This window comes from Oreochromis niloticus, linkage group LG9, assembly GCF_001858045.2.
Source record: "Oreochromis niloticus isolate F11D_XX linkage group LG9, O_niloticus_UMD_NMBU, whole genome shotgun sequence".
Taxonomy (NCBI): domain Eukaryota; kingdom Metazoa; phylum Chordata; class Actinopteri; order Cichliformes; family Cichlidae; genus Oreochromis; species Oreochromis niloticus.
Window position 1 is genome coordinate 11,223,696 of NC_031974.2, and position 17,027 is coordinate 11,240,722.

Genomic DNA, 17,027 nt, shown 5'->3' on the forward strand with positions numbered 1-17,027 from the left:
ATTTCCATTATATTATGCTATATGAGGTTTTTTTTCTTTTTCAAATTTTGAACTTTAACATTTTGTTGCAATTAAATGACTATTTATTAGATTTTAATTTGAACTAATTATAAGGAGAGGCAAAGTGTGATACCATTATTTTTTTTGACCATAAAATAATTTTGGAAAAAGTCATGTTAAAAATGAACAAATTTAAAACAGAAGCACACTCCTGGCATCACATCTAGGATGCTTCAATTCATACCAATTGTTTTTTGACATTAATGACTTTCAATTCTTTCAGTTCAGCCTGTATAATCGCTCAGTCACACTAGAGCAACAATCAGTGGTTACCCAGAGACTGGACTGAATTTTTTTTCGCATTTAGAGATTACAAGAGAGCTGCAGCAGCCAAGAGGTTGAGCCTGCAACACCCTCAACCGCTGGGCAGGCACTTTTGATCACAAAGAGATTGTACAGGATGCCTGCTGGGTGGCAACTTGTCTCCAAACAGTTATCATCTGACTTGGACAGGCAGACAGATTAAACACAGACAGATTGCCAACACATTGCAATCAGTCATAGTCAGTCTGGTTATCTTCCTATATAAAAGCAAAGTGGCTAGCACTTGTGTCATTTTGCAGTTGAAATGTCAACTTGACTCCATTTAATCACAAAATGATAGAGTGAATCAATCCTATTGACCTTTTATTGCCATCTCTCACAACCAAGTCACTTTGAGCCGACCTGGTCCCCAACTTCGAAGCAACTATCTCAAAGACAATGAAATTGCAAGTTCATTCTCAAATGGTCACAATAATCTTATTCGTCCTGTGGTCTTAAAAGTGCAGATATTTGTATTTTACAAGGGAAAAGCAAAATGAAAATGAAAAAATCCCCTACTAGTTATGACTGAGTTATTTTTAATGAAATATTTCTTTAATTCAGTCAAAACATTTGCACACACATTTCCCCCCACATCCCTCAGAGTGAGCTCATATTACTCCAAATCAAACTTCTCCAGAGCTTCGATTTATTCCTACCACCCAGCTGACGCTGACATTAAATGACAGAGCCGTGATGTGGACACGAGGAGCCTGCGGTGTATTATTATGAAAACAGAACCGACTACACCAAATGCTCTGAGGTTTAAAGGCGATCATGACAGGCAGTGCTGTTTCTCACCACTCTCCTAAAACTCCTTTCATAATATTGTCCCCATCAAAGAGCCATGCTGCTATTGTAAACTAGACATTTTGAAGTGTCATGCTATTGCCCACAATATGCTTTGCAACTTTCTACAGCTTGTCTAATTTTCATATAACAGAAGTTGGGGAACAGACAAATATGCCATTAACATTGGAGAAAGAAAGAGGCCTTGTCATCCAGACCATTATAATATAAATATTTGATTACAACATAAAAGGTCTCCCTTGTAAGTTTGCCTGACCGTGCATACAAAGAGGTCTTTAAGTCTTAGTGTGGCTATACACCACAGTGGCTCAAATCATTTTAGATCAGCATAAAACCAATATGTTCTTTGGTCTTCATTAAATATTAACAATGCTTTTGCTAAATCTTCTAATCTGCACTGATTACTGTGGTATAGATCCTTGAAATCTGTGCTCCTGCACAGTGCCTAATGAGGGCCTAACAGCAGAATTGAGAAGGATTCATCAATTTCTGATATCCACATTTTGTGCAGATCTTGCTGAGACTGTGTGTTACATATTCACAAAGAAATCCAGTACACACTGATGAGAACATCATGATCTCAGAAGTGCTCTTGCTCGAGCAAATTTGATTTTTGAAAATGATCAAAGTAGCCAGAAGAAGAATGGAAATCATTAACTGAGGATGCTCATGAAAAAAAAATCTTGTTAGCCCTTTGAAAGAAAAATAATCCATACAGGTATTGAAAACTTCAAGGATAATTTAATCTTTCAAACAACTTGTATCTTTTTGGTGGTGGTCGCTTAAAGCCTACCCACATCATTGCACAGATATGTGCAAACCAGAACTCTGACTTATCCCTCAATCATGCCCTAGTTAAATTTTATTACACCTTAATTGCACCCCATTCACCCTTAATTACACCTATTTGCTCATTGCATATTAGTTACATTTTAATTACATATTAGTGTTAGTTACACCAGATCAAGCCAAGAGAAGCTAGAAGAGGTTCAAATAAAGTAAAAAATGTGTGGTTTAGATCATATTAAACTATGATTTTCTTTAAATTGTGTGAATTTCAAATCAACTGGATATAGCCAGTCTACTGATTAATATAACAACAGCATATTTCTGACCAGCCACTTTGTTAGTACATGAACTAAAATAAAAAAAAAAAATCAGAATTTGCACCTTTATATCAGAGACAAAATATGTGAATGTTAGGTTAAATTAGTTTCAGGTGTAATGACCCTAAATGCTAGTCTGGCTCTGTGTATAATCCCAGCAACAGACTGGCAAACTGTCCAGGATGTACCTCTCTTGCCTCATGACAGCAACTGGATAAGGTGGGGGAAAAACAATGGACAGATTCAAGACTTTAGAATTTGTGATAGACATTGTTCACTTATTCTTTATATCCCCCTTTACGTCCCCTGTTGTGAGATCTTCCTGTTTCTGTCCTAGACAGTGAAAAACAAAAGGCTCTTTTGATTTACCCAAACCTTTTAAAGTTCATAATCAGAGAGATATAAGTTATGATCAAACGCTAATATTAGTTTCGAAGAACTGCCCTTACTATCTGTAGTTAAAAAAAACAAAAACAAAAAAAAACCAAAGCCAGACTTTCATTTTTGCTGAAAGAAATCCAGGCACGATTCACAGCCTGAATGACTGTGGTGCTCTGCTTAAAGGTTGAAAGAGTTGCCCTCTAATAAATTTCTCTGCAGTGGCCAAAGTCTCCTGCTCATGAATAATAAAGGGGATGCACTGATCCTATTTTTCACTCAGACATCCACCTCATCTACCATTTGACACTGCAATATCACTCTCAAAAGAGCACACCAGCAGAAGCTGTGTCTCAGACCTGCACGCTGCACATTAGAGTCACATCTAAATTAGTTTTCATTAAGGTGTCACTTGCAAGGCTAAGTGACTGCAAATTCATTTACTTTAAAGGACCGAGTCTTCTTCTCTGGTGAGTTTATAAAGTCATAGATGCAGGAAGACAAAGCACGGTGATAGAGGTATAAAGCAAGGAAGCTAAACGATTCAATACTGTCGGAGGCTTTACTTGTCCTGCACACACACCCAGGCTTATATTAATGTTTACAGTCCTATAGAACAGTGTTTGAGCAGGCTTTGGTTGCATGCAAATAAAGAGTCCCTTTCAAGTGCATAAGGATCAGATTTGATCAGATGCAATATAGAAATCATCGGCTATTGTTTGACTCTGATTTAGCTTTTTGTAAGCCATGACCGGCACTTGTAACAGGAACGGGGTTTGGCCTAGAACACAACAGTTGATGTGCTTCCAGATTAATTTCAGTGGAACTGACCACATCGTGCACATTAGAAATCATTTGGTTCACTTAAAAGTCATAATTAACGTTTCCCCACTTAGTCGGGTGAAGAATTGGCTACAGTGTTATCTGATGATTCAGCTGAAGATTTTCAGACAGCATTTCACCTGATGCTTTCCTCTTTCACTCTCCATATGGGCCATTTACCTGCAACCAGCCACACCAAGCTCAAATCTGACTAAAACCAGAAAGTTTCTGGTGTCAAAAAATGTGCCCCATGCATGAAGTACATTTATCCCCCCCCCCTCCTTTTTTTAAGGGAGCAGCAATTTTGACACCTTATTTAATTATTAAAAAAAAAAAAAAAAGTTGAAGTGATTTGAATGAGGTGAGCATGACATGATTTGTGTTGGGGTGTTGGGAAGAACAGGTATTCCTAAGTTGATAAATAGCCTAAATACTGGCTAAAATCTTAACTTGATGCAGTGTACTTCACATTGTGCTCAATTTCATCTCCCATTGTACCCTTTAATACCAAAAGAAAAAGTGAACAAATTGGTCTTTGCTTGTCTTCTCTGCGTTCCACCCTTAAAAAAGGTTTTCTACAGAGCAGCCAAAAGTTTTACAAGGTCTGCCATCTCCTTATATCTCCATCAATACTCAAAGACACTGCTGTATAAGGCTTCCTTATCTGACCATATGCTGAGAGTGAGGTTGAATATACAATGTGTATAAATACTGTATGAAGCTGTAAAGCACCAACTCCGTCTAAGTGGGTCATAAATTACATGTACACATTAATTCTCAGACTGATATCAGCTGAGTTATGGGCCTGTGGCTCAAATGGGGGAAAAAGGACAACACCATCCTGCAACCCTTACAGCTAATACATGATGAATGTTTTAGCTGTGAGGAAGCTACAATAGCTCCACAGGGTAAGGTTTGGTAGCTAAACACCAAGGTAATAGAGCATGCACTGACTACACAGTGATGTAAATATGTAAGCACCATTAATGGGCAGGCCCTGGGGGTCCTTACCAATGATCCTGGTAATAACAGAAGCAGATGTAACTACCATGACCCCAGATGATGGAAACTGACATGATTTTGGAGAAGACCGGCACCCCCATGCCTCTTTGAGCTTATGTAGTTAGGGTTAACAGTAGAGCTGTTGGGGGTGGGAGGAAGACTGTACAAGCCTGCAGTAATTATTCATCTTTTATCAAGCTCAAGTCCTGTATATATTTATATATCGATCACATCTACAGTAGCTGGCTTTGGCTCAAGTTATAGCAGCCTTCATGTCAAAATGTGTGTAAATAATATGTGTTGCTAGGCAACATGGGACAATGGTTATTTTAAATTAATTTTTCAAAATGGCTGTAATGACATAAGTGGTCTGTTTTTTTTCTCTTCACCCCCCACACACTTCCAAATTCACTATATGACCAATGATCCAACTTTAGGAAAGTCATGAAATTTGAGATGATGGGGTTTTAATTTATCGGCGTTCCAGTATTCGTAAAATCCAAAGGGGTCAAAATGACCCCCTTGGCAGTTCTAATGTTAAAATATTATCTCTGGAAAATTGCAAATGTGTTGAGAATATTCTGCACACACTTTCTCAGTATGTGTGTGTGTGTGTCTGTGTGTGTCTGTGTGTGTTCTTAGTTAGTTAATGCAGCTGTGCACCTTGAGAAAATGTCTCTCTCGCTTTGCATACTGTGCTATTTAAGACAGCTACTGCTTGCACTTGTTTACATTTCTGTGTAGTGCGAGCACACTACACAATTATGCTTGCAATTATGTACACATGGGTTCGTGATGTGGTTGTTTACCCTTGAATTTCTTGTGTAGCCTGTAATGGTGGCCCAATGTATAGTTCTATAAATAATCTATATGTAAATAATCTTGCACCTACATCTTGCAGTCAAAAAATTACTCCAAAATTATCTTTTCTTTGTGGACAAGCTGTGGTTTGCTGAGTTTAATTTTAAACTAATAACTTGTACCAAACCTAAAAGCAAGTTCTGTCACTCAGCTGTCATTTGCACCTGGGCACTTATTTGGGGCATTAGTTTTAAGCATCATCAAAATTATCTTTCATTTCAGTGGTTAACAGGACAAAACCACATAAATAAACTTAAAGTTTCTCATCTTTGTCCACAAGTAACACTTTAAAAGCTTTTCCCCCTGGAAGTTATACAAATACCACCATTTTCTTCATTTTAAATTCAGAATTCTTTCAGTGCAATCTTTCATATATAAAATGTCTATTCTGCAACCCTGAACCTAACCTAGCAGTGATCATGGACGCCAAAGTTTGCCTGCATCAGTGAAGCATATCTGCAAACTCTACCACAGTACTGAAAATCACTCAGTTAAGACTGGATTTACTAACCTAGCTGCCGAATAACAGTAAATTACCCTTGTTGTGATTTCTCTGTATGAAATAACCAGATAACCTCAGTAGAGCACGATAAACGCAGGAACATTAATAAAAAAAAGAAAAAGAAGCTAAAATGTTTGGTTTATCAAATGTCACCTGTAAATACAACAACTGTACATTTAGCTAGCAGACGCATCGTGTGCCAAACTGGACCGAAACAGTGTTTTTGTTTTGCTAATATTTGTTGTGCTGTAAAGCTAGCTAGATGTTGAAGTATGGCAGTTGCAACTTAACTGACATCTGCATGCATGAGGGCATCACGGGGATGAAAAGGGAAAAAGGATGTGTGCAGGCTGGACCTTGTACTTACTGTCTCCATGGCAGCACAGGAAAAATGATCTTGCTTGACAGTATTTTGTATTAAACTGCCTATCAGATTTAATTACTCACTAACTGAATGTACCCGAACACAGTTCAGGTTGATTCCATCCATCCATCTGCTTGCAGTATTTTTAACAAAGAATGACTACAAATAAATCAAAGTGAGATACTCTAATTTTTTGTGAGAATCAAGCTCTAATCAAAAGACACAAAAGTACACTCCATGATCTGCAAATTATGCTTATTATGTGCAGAATCTCTCAAGTGCCTCATTAAACGACTAATCAATCTCCCAATTAAAAAGCTGCTAATTTTCCGCTGTTTGAATGTTTAATTAATTGACTAATTGTTGCAGGAGTATATTCATTTCAAGTTATTTTTATAAAGGTACAAGTGATGCACATGCTTTCATTTAACCACCATGAGGTTTTTTTGCTTCTGTATAGGAACAGGAGGAAACCAGTGACATAATAAAATGACATTTGCCACAGATTTGCCGCAATCAGACACACAATACCATCCTGTCAGCTCAAACACTCCAACAAAAGAGAAGAAAGAGCAGGAAAAAGAAGGAAGGGGGAGTGGAGGCATTGATAAATGAGGAGAAATGCATTGTTCCTGTTTTATGAGCTGATGAAAAAACACGAGACAAGGTACAAGGCAGACTCTGCCACAGTCAAATTACAGGGAGCAGACACGCATAAAATGCATATGTCTGGGGACAAAAATGGTGAAAAACAAGTTGGAATTGCAAATCAGTATGTCTCAGATCATCTGCTGAATGCTATCTGAGAGAATATTAGTCTGTACACTGTGATAAAAACAGTGCTTGCTTTGCTTTTTTAGAAAGCTGGAAATTCTGAACCCTGTTCAGGCCACAGTTTCAAATTTTCCCATTTTCAATTTTCAGTCCACCACGCTATGACATACACATCACTTAAAGTGAGTTGACCAGTCTCCTGTAACAAGCCGAGAGTGGGTGAGAGATCTGATGCCACATTTAATTGACTTACCGAACAGGCTGACTGAGCACACTCGCTCTGGTTTCTCTACCAGCTTCTCTTGCCCAAACATAGCTTACAGTACACTGTCATTCTACATTGAACTCAGACACACTGTACATCATTTAGAAAGTTTGGACTTTTCAAACTTTGCAGTGTTTTTACTCCTGTAGTTCAGTTCATCAGGGTAGGTAGGAACAATGCCAAGTTTGCAGAAAATCACAACATCCAGACATCATCAGACAGAGCTCCTGTTTCTCTTCCAAGGTAACAATGGTTTCTTGGGGCAGATACAATAATCAGAAATCACATATAAAGTGGGGGAAAGGCTCAAAAAGGAAACGGATGTTGACTATGCAACAAAAGAGCTGACTGAAAGGTGTAGAGGACGAAATACACCAAGGACAAATTGAGATGCAAAATCCACTGCAGCAGAGTTCACAATAATACCACAGTGTTAATGACATGAAACCAAATCTGTTCAATGCATGAGCTACTCAGGAACCCAGTGGATTTTGTAACTTTCTGACTAGACGATGCAAAATGATACATTGGCAGCATCTAAATTTTAATCTTAAAACAAAAAAAGAAAAGGAGAAAGTGTTTTTCAAAAGCTTTAAAACTCTTGATTGACAGAGACCGTCTAGTGAGGACTTAACATGTAACCTCCTGGTTATGGTACATCTACACACACAACCACCCTGCAGCCGTCTATACATACTAGAAAACATTATTTTTTAAGTTGTTAGTTGACACATTCAAGGCTACAGAAGACTCAGAAATCTGATGTATTGTACAGACTGAACTCTTCTGTTTATATTTTCTGCTGGAAGCCTGACGAGAAGCTCTGCAAACTGCACACATAAACGAAACTTCTTCAAACGTTAAGTTCAATAGAAAAGGAAAAGAGAACTCGGATGACCATGGAATGCCTTGCACTTTGCCTTAGAAACTTTCAGTATAACCAAAGGTAATGGAAAATTATCTTTTAGATACTAAACTGTTTTTAGCTGGTGCTGTAGAAAGGAGTGGGTGAAACTGGTATGTGCGGATTACTCAACTGACCCTGACATGACTGGGATTCTATGCACCGACTTTTTTTTCCCTAAGAGGGACAAAGAAGCTTGCTAGAACAGCAATATATGAGAGTTCATGTGTCTAAATTCATGCTGACATGTCAAAAATGAACAAACATACGCCTTCGGATATGGTAGTCACTGTAAAAATCACTGTGGTATTAACCATTGATTATTAATTTGCCTATGACGATACCTAGATACCAGTGGAAGAGAAATGTCTCAAGATAATAAAAGTGTGCTGTGATGAATAGACTGAAAAGACTACATAAGCTGCTGCTTTCCTAAAACCAGAACGTCAGTGACGTAATAACTCATCCGGCTTATGATTCACCACATTTCACACTTTGCTGTAATGTGCGACGGACATTTCACCGTATTGCACAAAGTACCAGGAATCTATTTAGAACTACAAATGGAACTTGAAGACTTTTATTCATCTTTATTGACATGGACTTTCAACTAAATAACTGGCTATTTAAGAAGCTAAGACCCTGAACCAAGTGGAATGATCAATAAAACTGCACCAACCGCATTGAAGGAAAAACAAAATCATAAATTGGATTTTTGGCTTTTGTAGTCAAAGAAACAAACCAAAATCTCTGTAAGGCAGACCACACATACAACTCATGTATCACAGACAAATTGTGGAAATTTGTCTGATCTCGAACTTTAAGATCATCACCTCACAGTGATTTGGCTGCTTCCTTCATTTCTGCTTGTGCATCTGTGATAAGTGCTGGATCTCACCCAAGGAGGATAGCAGGTGGTAAATCTAATGTGTGGGGCTGGTGATCAGAGACAATTTTATTGACTGTGCAAAACGCTCTATTTTCAGTGTATTGTGTTGTAAAACAAAATGCCATGCAACGTGCATACTCCTTAAATAATGCACCGCTTTCTGGTTTTGAAAGTCTTCAACTTGAACTTGTTTTAGTCTCTGGGTCATTGCTTTATCATCTCTCATCACCAGCGATAATCCTCCACATCAAAACTGGGTCAGTCTGGAATGGATAATGATGTTTGTTGTTGGCAGATTTGAAGAAGATGACTTTGTTTGACTGTTTTTTGATGTTTTTGGGTCAAGGCCCTACATTTTTTGCAACTCAGAACACTTCAGGCTGACTTTACCAGCGTTTTGTTGGTCTCCACCAAATATAATCAGAGAATTCAGCACCAAAATGATCAACTAGTGGTCAGCTATCCAGACACGGCAGGCGGCAACAACACACATCATATTGAGAGAATGAAGCCAAATAGCAGAGGTGTTGACCAGAAAACAAAGACAATGAGCTAAAAGACATGAACAAGCACTCTGCAGCTGAGGGTAAGTGCTGAGCAGGGCAATAATTCTCTGTGGCTTTTCTCACTACAAGCAACAAGCATCAGATTTCAGAAAAATATTGATTAGGGCAGCTTTAAAAAAAAGAAAACTGAAGATGGACTTTTTAGGAGTCATGCTGAACTTTACTTGTAAACATGAGAAAGGTGTAACAAAAAAGTATATGGACAATAAATGAAAAGGTAAAGAAAATGCTTAATGTAATACAGAGTTCACCACGTGCTGATAAAAGATTTGTTTCAGACCCCATTTTGTGTTCTATAGACATTGGCAAAGTTTAATTTTGGGAAGGAAAACAGGAATTTTTATGGTTTTGTAAAGAAAGGTGAAATGTGGTACAGGGTGGGAATTTTCAACATAGCATCACAAAATATTGCTCAGCAGGTTGCGAGGGTACCTGTCCCTCTTGCGGGCTGAAAAGCACTCAGTTGAAAATGAAAAGAATTTGCAAGAACGCTAACTGTGCGCATTACAAAAACACTAAAGAGGTCTGAGCTGGAGTGCACAGCCTGTTGTCCATGCAGACCTGTCTTGATTGACACTCAACAGAGTGGAGTCAAGTGGGGTGGAGCACGACATAGTGCAAATCAAATAGTGGAGAGTAAAGGTCGGCAGTGTGTGATGGAGAGAGTTGAGCTTGCGCACACGATGAGTGATAGAGATTAAATTGAAGGGAAAGCCTCTGGGTATTGGAAGAAGGCAAGATTGATGTGGGCTGGAGAGAAACGAAAGCAAAGCAAGGGAGATGATGAGGATAAAGACACACTCCTGATTTAAGTCCATTCTAACGTGGCAGCCAGTTAAGTTTCCTAAACTACATGAATCTGTATTCAGCACTCTACTTTGAGCAGAAAGAGTCTCTCTTTACCCTTTTAAAGCCATCATCCTGAGGGAATGCAATATTGACTGGCTCCAGCGGGTGCTCCAAACACCCTATGTAGCATTTTGATCCAACCTCCAGACGAGATCGAGTTTCATTAGGTTTCCACCTCTCCTGGGATAACCTTTAAAGAAATGGACAAACTTTGAGGCTGGCTGAGCTTGATCTGAGGGATACTTTTCTTTTTCTGAAGGCAGCTTTTCAAAGGGACCAGAAGTTGGTCTTTTACAGGCTCATTAGACTGATTTGCTGGGAGCGATAAAGACAAGTCTTTATCAGGGAGACGGGATGGCTCTCTAGACAACAATAAAGCTTTTTAAGGAGACATAGAGATATTTAAGGAACATGCACAGCAGTGATTTTTCTTTGAAACTCCAGTAACCCGTCCTTCCCCTCTCAAATGATAACGTAGAAAACGGATGATGTACACAAAGAGCAGACATAGATCTCTTTTAATCTCTTCAAAGCAGCAGCATGCATAGTTTCAATATTTCAGTTAGTAGGATGCAGATCTGCTGCTCCAGCTGTTCCAAAGGCTTCTTGCACAACTCTACAATCGATTGCAAAATTCTCTTCAACAGCGATGCACTTTATATCCTCTACCCGGCTGCATTCTTTTACACGGCATACAGACTCACTTCCATACACAAACACTCATTTTCATCACTCACCCTCCAGAATCTCTTGGCCGTTTCCACCCTTGAGGGTTTCCTGTGAAGGCCCAGCGCTGGCCCCATCGGATGTTCGAACATCATTTTTGAGGTAGCCCGTGGCAGCTAGTTAGCTGTTCGGTGGCTGCTGAGCTTGACGTTTTCTCTATCACAGACAGTACAGCTGCTCCACCAGCAAACCACTGTCTGCCTAGACAGCCCACCAGCCTTTTCCATTTATGAAGCAGCTGCCACACCCAGAGCCATTACAATCCGTACTTCCCAGCAACTGCATGTAAACAAAAACAACCTTAAGTCCCTCTGTCTCCAAACACTGCGGAATGGCCCGCACATTAACAGGACCTAATGGAGGCCAGGGAAATTCGCAGGCCAAGTTTAGCTTTCACTGTCTGCTCAGAGGCAACCTACGCCAGGAGAGTCTTTATGAGCAGCAAATTAACTTATTTAAATTTCATGATGCTAACCCTTATCAGTACGATTAGAGAGCTTAAGCTAATGAGTGAGAGGAGTTTGGAGATATAGATGATGCGGGAGTGTAGTGGGGTGATGGAGGGTGAACTGAGGTAATTCGACACCTCTGTACGAGATGCTGCTGAGGGAACAATCAGTGCTAAATTGTTTATTCAACCATTAGTGCTAAAGCATAGTGGGGTGTCCTGATAAGTAAGTACCTGATTTTAGATCTTAAGACTGCAGCTGAGAGTATAGGTGTGTGCATAACGCCAGCACTCAGCTGGGCTGAGTCAGTATGTTTTCTTTTCTTTCTTTTTTTTTTTTTTGTATTTTGCATTTACTGGGAAGAAGTGATAATGAATGTGCAGGCTGATTCTGAAACAGATGTTTATAACAGGCAGCATCCTCTGAGGATGAAAAATGCAAAAAAAACATAAAACAAACAAACAAAAAACCATCAGTACGTTTAGCAGCCATTGAGGCTGACTCCAAAAGTGAGTCAATCCCTTTAGAGTTCAAAGGCAAAATGGCCAACTTTACAACAGAAATAAACATAAAGACACCCTGCTACAAAAATATGGTTTCTATAGCTGTTTTCCCTTTTTGGCAAAATTGTATATACTGGATTTTTTCTTTTTGTTTTATATAAAACAGGACATCTCTGAGACATCAGGTTCAAGGTTGACAGCAGGTTCAAAACAACAGTCCAGAAACCAGTGTGTCTACCTCCAATATTAGATATTATTGCATTTTTTCTGTTTTCTTTTCTTTTCTTTTTTTAGATTTAATGACTGCAAAATTGGTGAACATCAGCCATGATCCCTGGTAAATGTCATCTTAGGGAGACTAATATTGGCATTGTGGATTGGGTTAGCCTTCTTTTATAAGAGTCTAAATTAGAGATGGACCGATCCGATATTACATATCGGTATCGGTCTGATACTGACGTAAATTACTGGATCGGATATCGGAGAGAAATAAAAAATGTAATCCGATCCATTAAATATCAAAAAAGCACCTCACAAAACTTGCGACATGGCGTAACTCAGCTCATAACCATAGCACGTAGGAGCAGTATGCGTCATGTGATAGAGCGGCTGTGTGTATTTGTAGCCTCGCTACCAATCCGGCATTTCATCTCCGAGGAAGTTATCCCAGAGAGAAGTAAAGCAAGTGTGTAAGTTCATCTCTGAATGTTTGTAAAGCATTCCCGCGTTAAGCTTAACAACCGATATATGGAGGGACTGCCTCTCTCTCTCTCTCCCCCTCCCTCTCCTGCTGCTACTTCAATCATGAAACTGATCAATGATCAGCTGATCGGCTTTTCTGTCGCGAGTCCGTCTCTCTTCTTTGTTTTTGGCCCACTTTGCACCAGAAAGAGGAAACCAGCGGCTGAACAACAGCAGCACGTTTAAGCTTGATAAGCTGTTGTTAGAATTTATTTAATATTACTTTCTACACCAGGATCTTTTTCTACGTAGCTGACGGCTGGTAACTGTGCAGGGGCGGATCTAGCAAAGTTTAGCCAGGGGGGCCGATAGGGCATTAACAGGGAAAAGGGGGCACAAAGACATACTTTTCTTTCTTATTCTCATTTAAAATGTCTAGTTTTTAATAAATAATTATCTGAATCTTACACCCAAAGTTTTAATCTTATGTAAAATATACAGAAGTCCATTACTGTATATAGTAACTGTTAAGTCTAATATACCCTAGTAAGCTATAGTACTTTTTCCTTTGGGAAAGTACCATCTGTGCAGTCTGCAATTCTGTTGAAGAAAGATGTTGAATCTATTTAATTATTCTTGAAAAATAATTTATTTCTGTGCATTTTTTTTTCACACTGCATCAAATTAAAGTTGATTACGTTGATTAAGCATCGTGAGGTGGAGGGTGGGGGGTGGTTCCCTATTTTTTTTGCTGGGAGTTTGCAACCCTATTAGTTAGGTTGCTTAATATTTCTGCTAAGAACTCTTTAAAATACCAGAATAGGAAGGATGGAGTAGGTTTAAGTTTATTAGATTGATCAGTTTTGCTGAACTATGAAATATTTTGGGTGCAGTGTATTTTTTGCATACAGGTATAACAGAATAGCTTTAGTGCTGTTGTTTATTTAAACTTGAGTATGAACTTATACAAAATGCAGCAAGATATTTAAAAAAAAACAGTTTTATTGATTAAAAACACACTATATCGGATTCATATCGGTATCGGCAGATATCCAAATTTATGATATCGGTATCGGACATAAAAAAGTGGTATCGTGCCATCTCTAGTCTAAATACAGATACAAGCACTGCAATAGCTTCCCAGTCAGTTTACTCATTGAAAAGTTTACCCTCTGGGGTCCAGGGTATAATTGGCTGTTTTTGACTACTTTTTTATTTTACCTCTACATTTCACCTTTATATACTATTTATCTTGTCTTGTTTGGTATCATTCTTTTCAGCACAGCCTCACATGTATTGAATTTACAGTTATTTTTTCAAATACTGTATTAACACAATTGATCTAAAATCTGACAAAAAAAACATACAATCTGAGTAGAAGTTATATTTTTTACTGTAACAACCACAAACATGTTTAATGAATCATTTTAATAACTTGAAATCCAAATATAAATTGTAAAATGTAAAAACCTGTGCACAAGTTTTACAAACAACAAAGTTAAGTGCGGCTGTTTACCTAAAAATGCAGCCAAGGCAGGGTTTTTTTGTATAAACATTTCAAACTATTTACAGAACAATCTGCATCAAATACGAAGTCACACAAATTATTTGTGCCACTTCAAAAAATAATTTCTGTCCACTATAAGATAAAGGAGAACATCACAAGCCTGATACCTGCAGGTCTGACAGCAGGAGGTGTATCACTCCTGTTTTCCACCTGGAGACGGCATTTCCATTGCAATCTGCCTTTGGTGGCTTTTTGGCAGCAATTGCGACATTCAGCTGTCACCTCATTGTTCTGACAAACAAAACAAAACTATCGACTACACTACACACTAACTACACACTCCAAACACGCTAAAGTCACAAATCTCTCACATCTCAAAACGTGCGAAACGTGTGAAACTAGTACTGAAAAGACCGTGTACTGCAATGGCAACAGTATTTCTAAAGATTTGATTGGTCAGCAGGCAGTAATTGTGCTAATGCTAATCTCTTATCTTAAACATTTCAGGCTCCAGAGCAGATTAGGTCTGCAGGTAAGAAGTGAACCTTCATAACACTGACAACCTGGTCTGTACTTTGTAGAACAGAGCTTGGACTCCAGTTGTTTCATTTTCATGCTTTTTTTTTTTTTTTTTTTTTTTTTTAATTCACTTCTGGGACCTTTTGAAGTGAAGTCAACTTTGGTTACCATGGGAACCATCAGTGCATCTTTCAGAGCTCTGTGAACTTTGTGAAGACGACCATTAAACAGGACTGAATCAAACTTCATTTACATCCCAGCGGTAAGAAAAGACAAACTTTCTTCACTTGTTTAATTTGTAACTTATGGTTAGTAGTAGTTCTAGTAAATCAAAGGACATTCACAGTGTTTTGCACTTCTCTTTATTTTAATTTAAATTAAATTCATGTTTCACATCCAGTTTTTCTTTAAAAACTGCACAGCCTTAAGATGAAAAGTCTGTAAATTTGAAATTATCTTTCTTATTGCTACTTAAAAATATTTCTTCTTATTTTCAAGTTAATATTTAAAGGTTAATATGTGGTTATTCATTCATGTACCTGAGTGATAAGTTCTAACATCGGTGTTGTTTTATGGCAGTAATTGAATCATTTTCTCTAACTTGTTATCTTTATGTTTGTCAGAGCTGATTCACTGATGGAGGAATTTGTGGAAGATGAGCACCAGCAGCAAATGCTGACACTGGCAGAGGAAAGTCCCTTTGACCTGTTATATTAGATAAGGAGGAGACATGCATTCCCAGAAAGCCGAATATAAACCTATAGGGAAATAGAGTAAAGATGGCAGCTGGCCAAGCCCTAACCCCAAAGAGCCAATACACAGGCAAAACATATGAACTCTGCTTCACAGGAGAGATTTATGGCAGTTTGAGCTGTGTGCTTTGCCAGTCATGTTTACTCATTATTAAAAGTAAACATTTAGATTAATGTAGTCTTTGTTTTTGTATTCATAAGGTTCAACTGATTTCAATCAGATTCAATGATTTAATACAAGCAGTTTTTATGTCCCAGTCATCATCTAAACGTAGTCATTGCGCTCTCCCCATTTATTTACTGTAAGTCAAAGCTGTGAAATAACTGCCTGAATTTGTTCCAAAAAGGCTACTGAACTCACAGAGATTACTTCTACATATGCTGACATCTGTATTTGAAGCTGTGTAACATGCTCTGTTTTCTTTGACTTTACATTTCTGGCTTTTGTTTGCAGTCCAGCCATTACTTTTGTCATATAATAACCTGCTTTACACTAGAAGAAGACATGTTAGTGTACTCATGTGTGATACAGAGTAATAGGCTTGAATGAAATTTGACAAGGAGAAACACATTAGAGTTGAAGCCAAACACTCTCTTTATCACCCATTACTCTAGAATTCATACACTAATTATGTCTACCAAATCCTTTAACGTGAAGGTCAAAGGTCAACTTCGCAGTGGTATAACCGAAAGGGGCAAGGGGACCAGTTAATGTGGCATTCAGCATATATGTATATGTGTATATATATATATATATATAAAATATTCGGTTCACATATGCATTTAGGGTCATGTGAATGGGATTGTGTTGTTTTTGTTTTTCTTGTAACTAGCTTGTTTAACTCACATGTAAATGGTTTTAAAAATATGCACACTTAATATGCAAAATATTGTTGAGGTAATGAGCATGCTGTCTAAGGGGAAACCATTTCACTTTCTTCACGACACTTCATTCTTTGTAATTAGGAAGTATATCAAATCAAAAATGTTTGCCATGGTACTGATTCTGTGACCCAATATGTGTAATTCTGGTTTAAGTTATATTCTTTGATTTGTTGTTTGTCATGGTTTTGGTTCTCTTTATTGTTATCTGCTTGTGTTATATTTATAGTTCCTAGTTTCCTGTCACTGTGCCTTCTCTGTGTTCAACATTTAGTTACGCTTGTCGCCGTGTGTCACGTTCTCTCTGTTCCCCCTAGTCAGTCATGTCTCCATGTCACAGTGTCAAGTTTGCAGCTTTGTGAATGTCTCTTGGTTCCTGTTTTACTTTGACATTCTTGCGTCCCATCTTCAGTGTTTTGAGTTTTGCTTCCCTTTTGTCTCGTCATGTCAGATTAGGTTCAGCTGTGTGTCCCTCCTGTTGTGTATTCCCTCGTTACCCTATATTGTGTGTGTTTTCCTTTGTTCCTTGTTGCTTCATCTGCTTCTCTCCTCG

General features: G+C 38.2%; 1 protein-coding gene across 5 annotated transcripts in view; it reads right to left on the reverse strand.

Annotated features, from left to right (window-relative positions):
* The window catches only part of dpp6a (dipeptidyl-peptidase 6a), a 248,968-nt gene that overhangs the window by 138,687 nt on the left and 93,254 nt on the right, over positions 1-17,027 (reverse strand). The window contains exon 1 of one of the 5 annotated variants that reach the window (XM_005449087.4): positions 11,193-11,443. The exons of the other annotated variants lie outside the window; for them this stretch is intronic. Coding sequence (XP_005449144.1) covers positions 11,193-11,276 — 84 coding nt within the window. The 5' untranslated portion in view covers positions 11,277-11,443. Of the gene's footprint in view, positions 1-11,192; positions 11,444-17,027 lie in introns of those variants that run through there. 5 annotated transcript variants of the gene reach the window in all.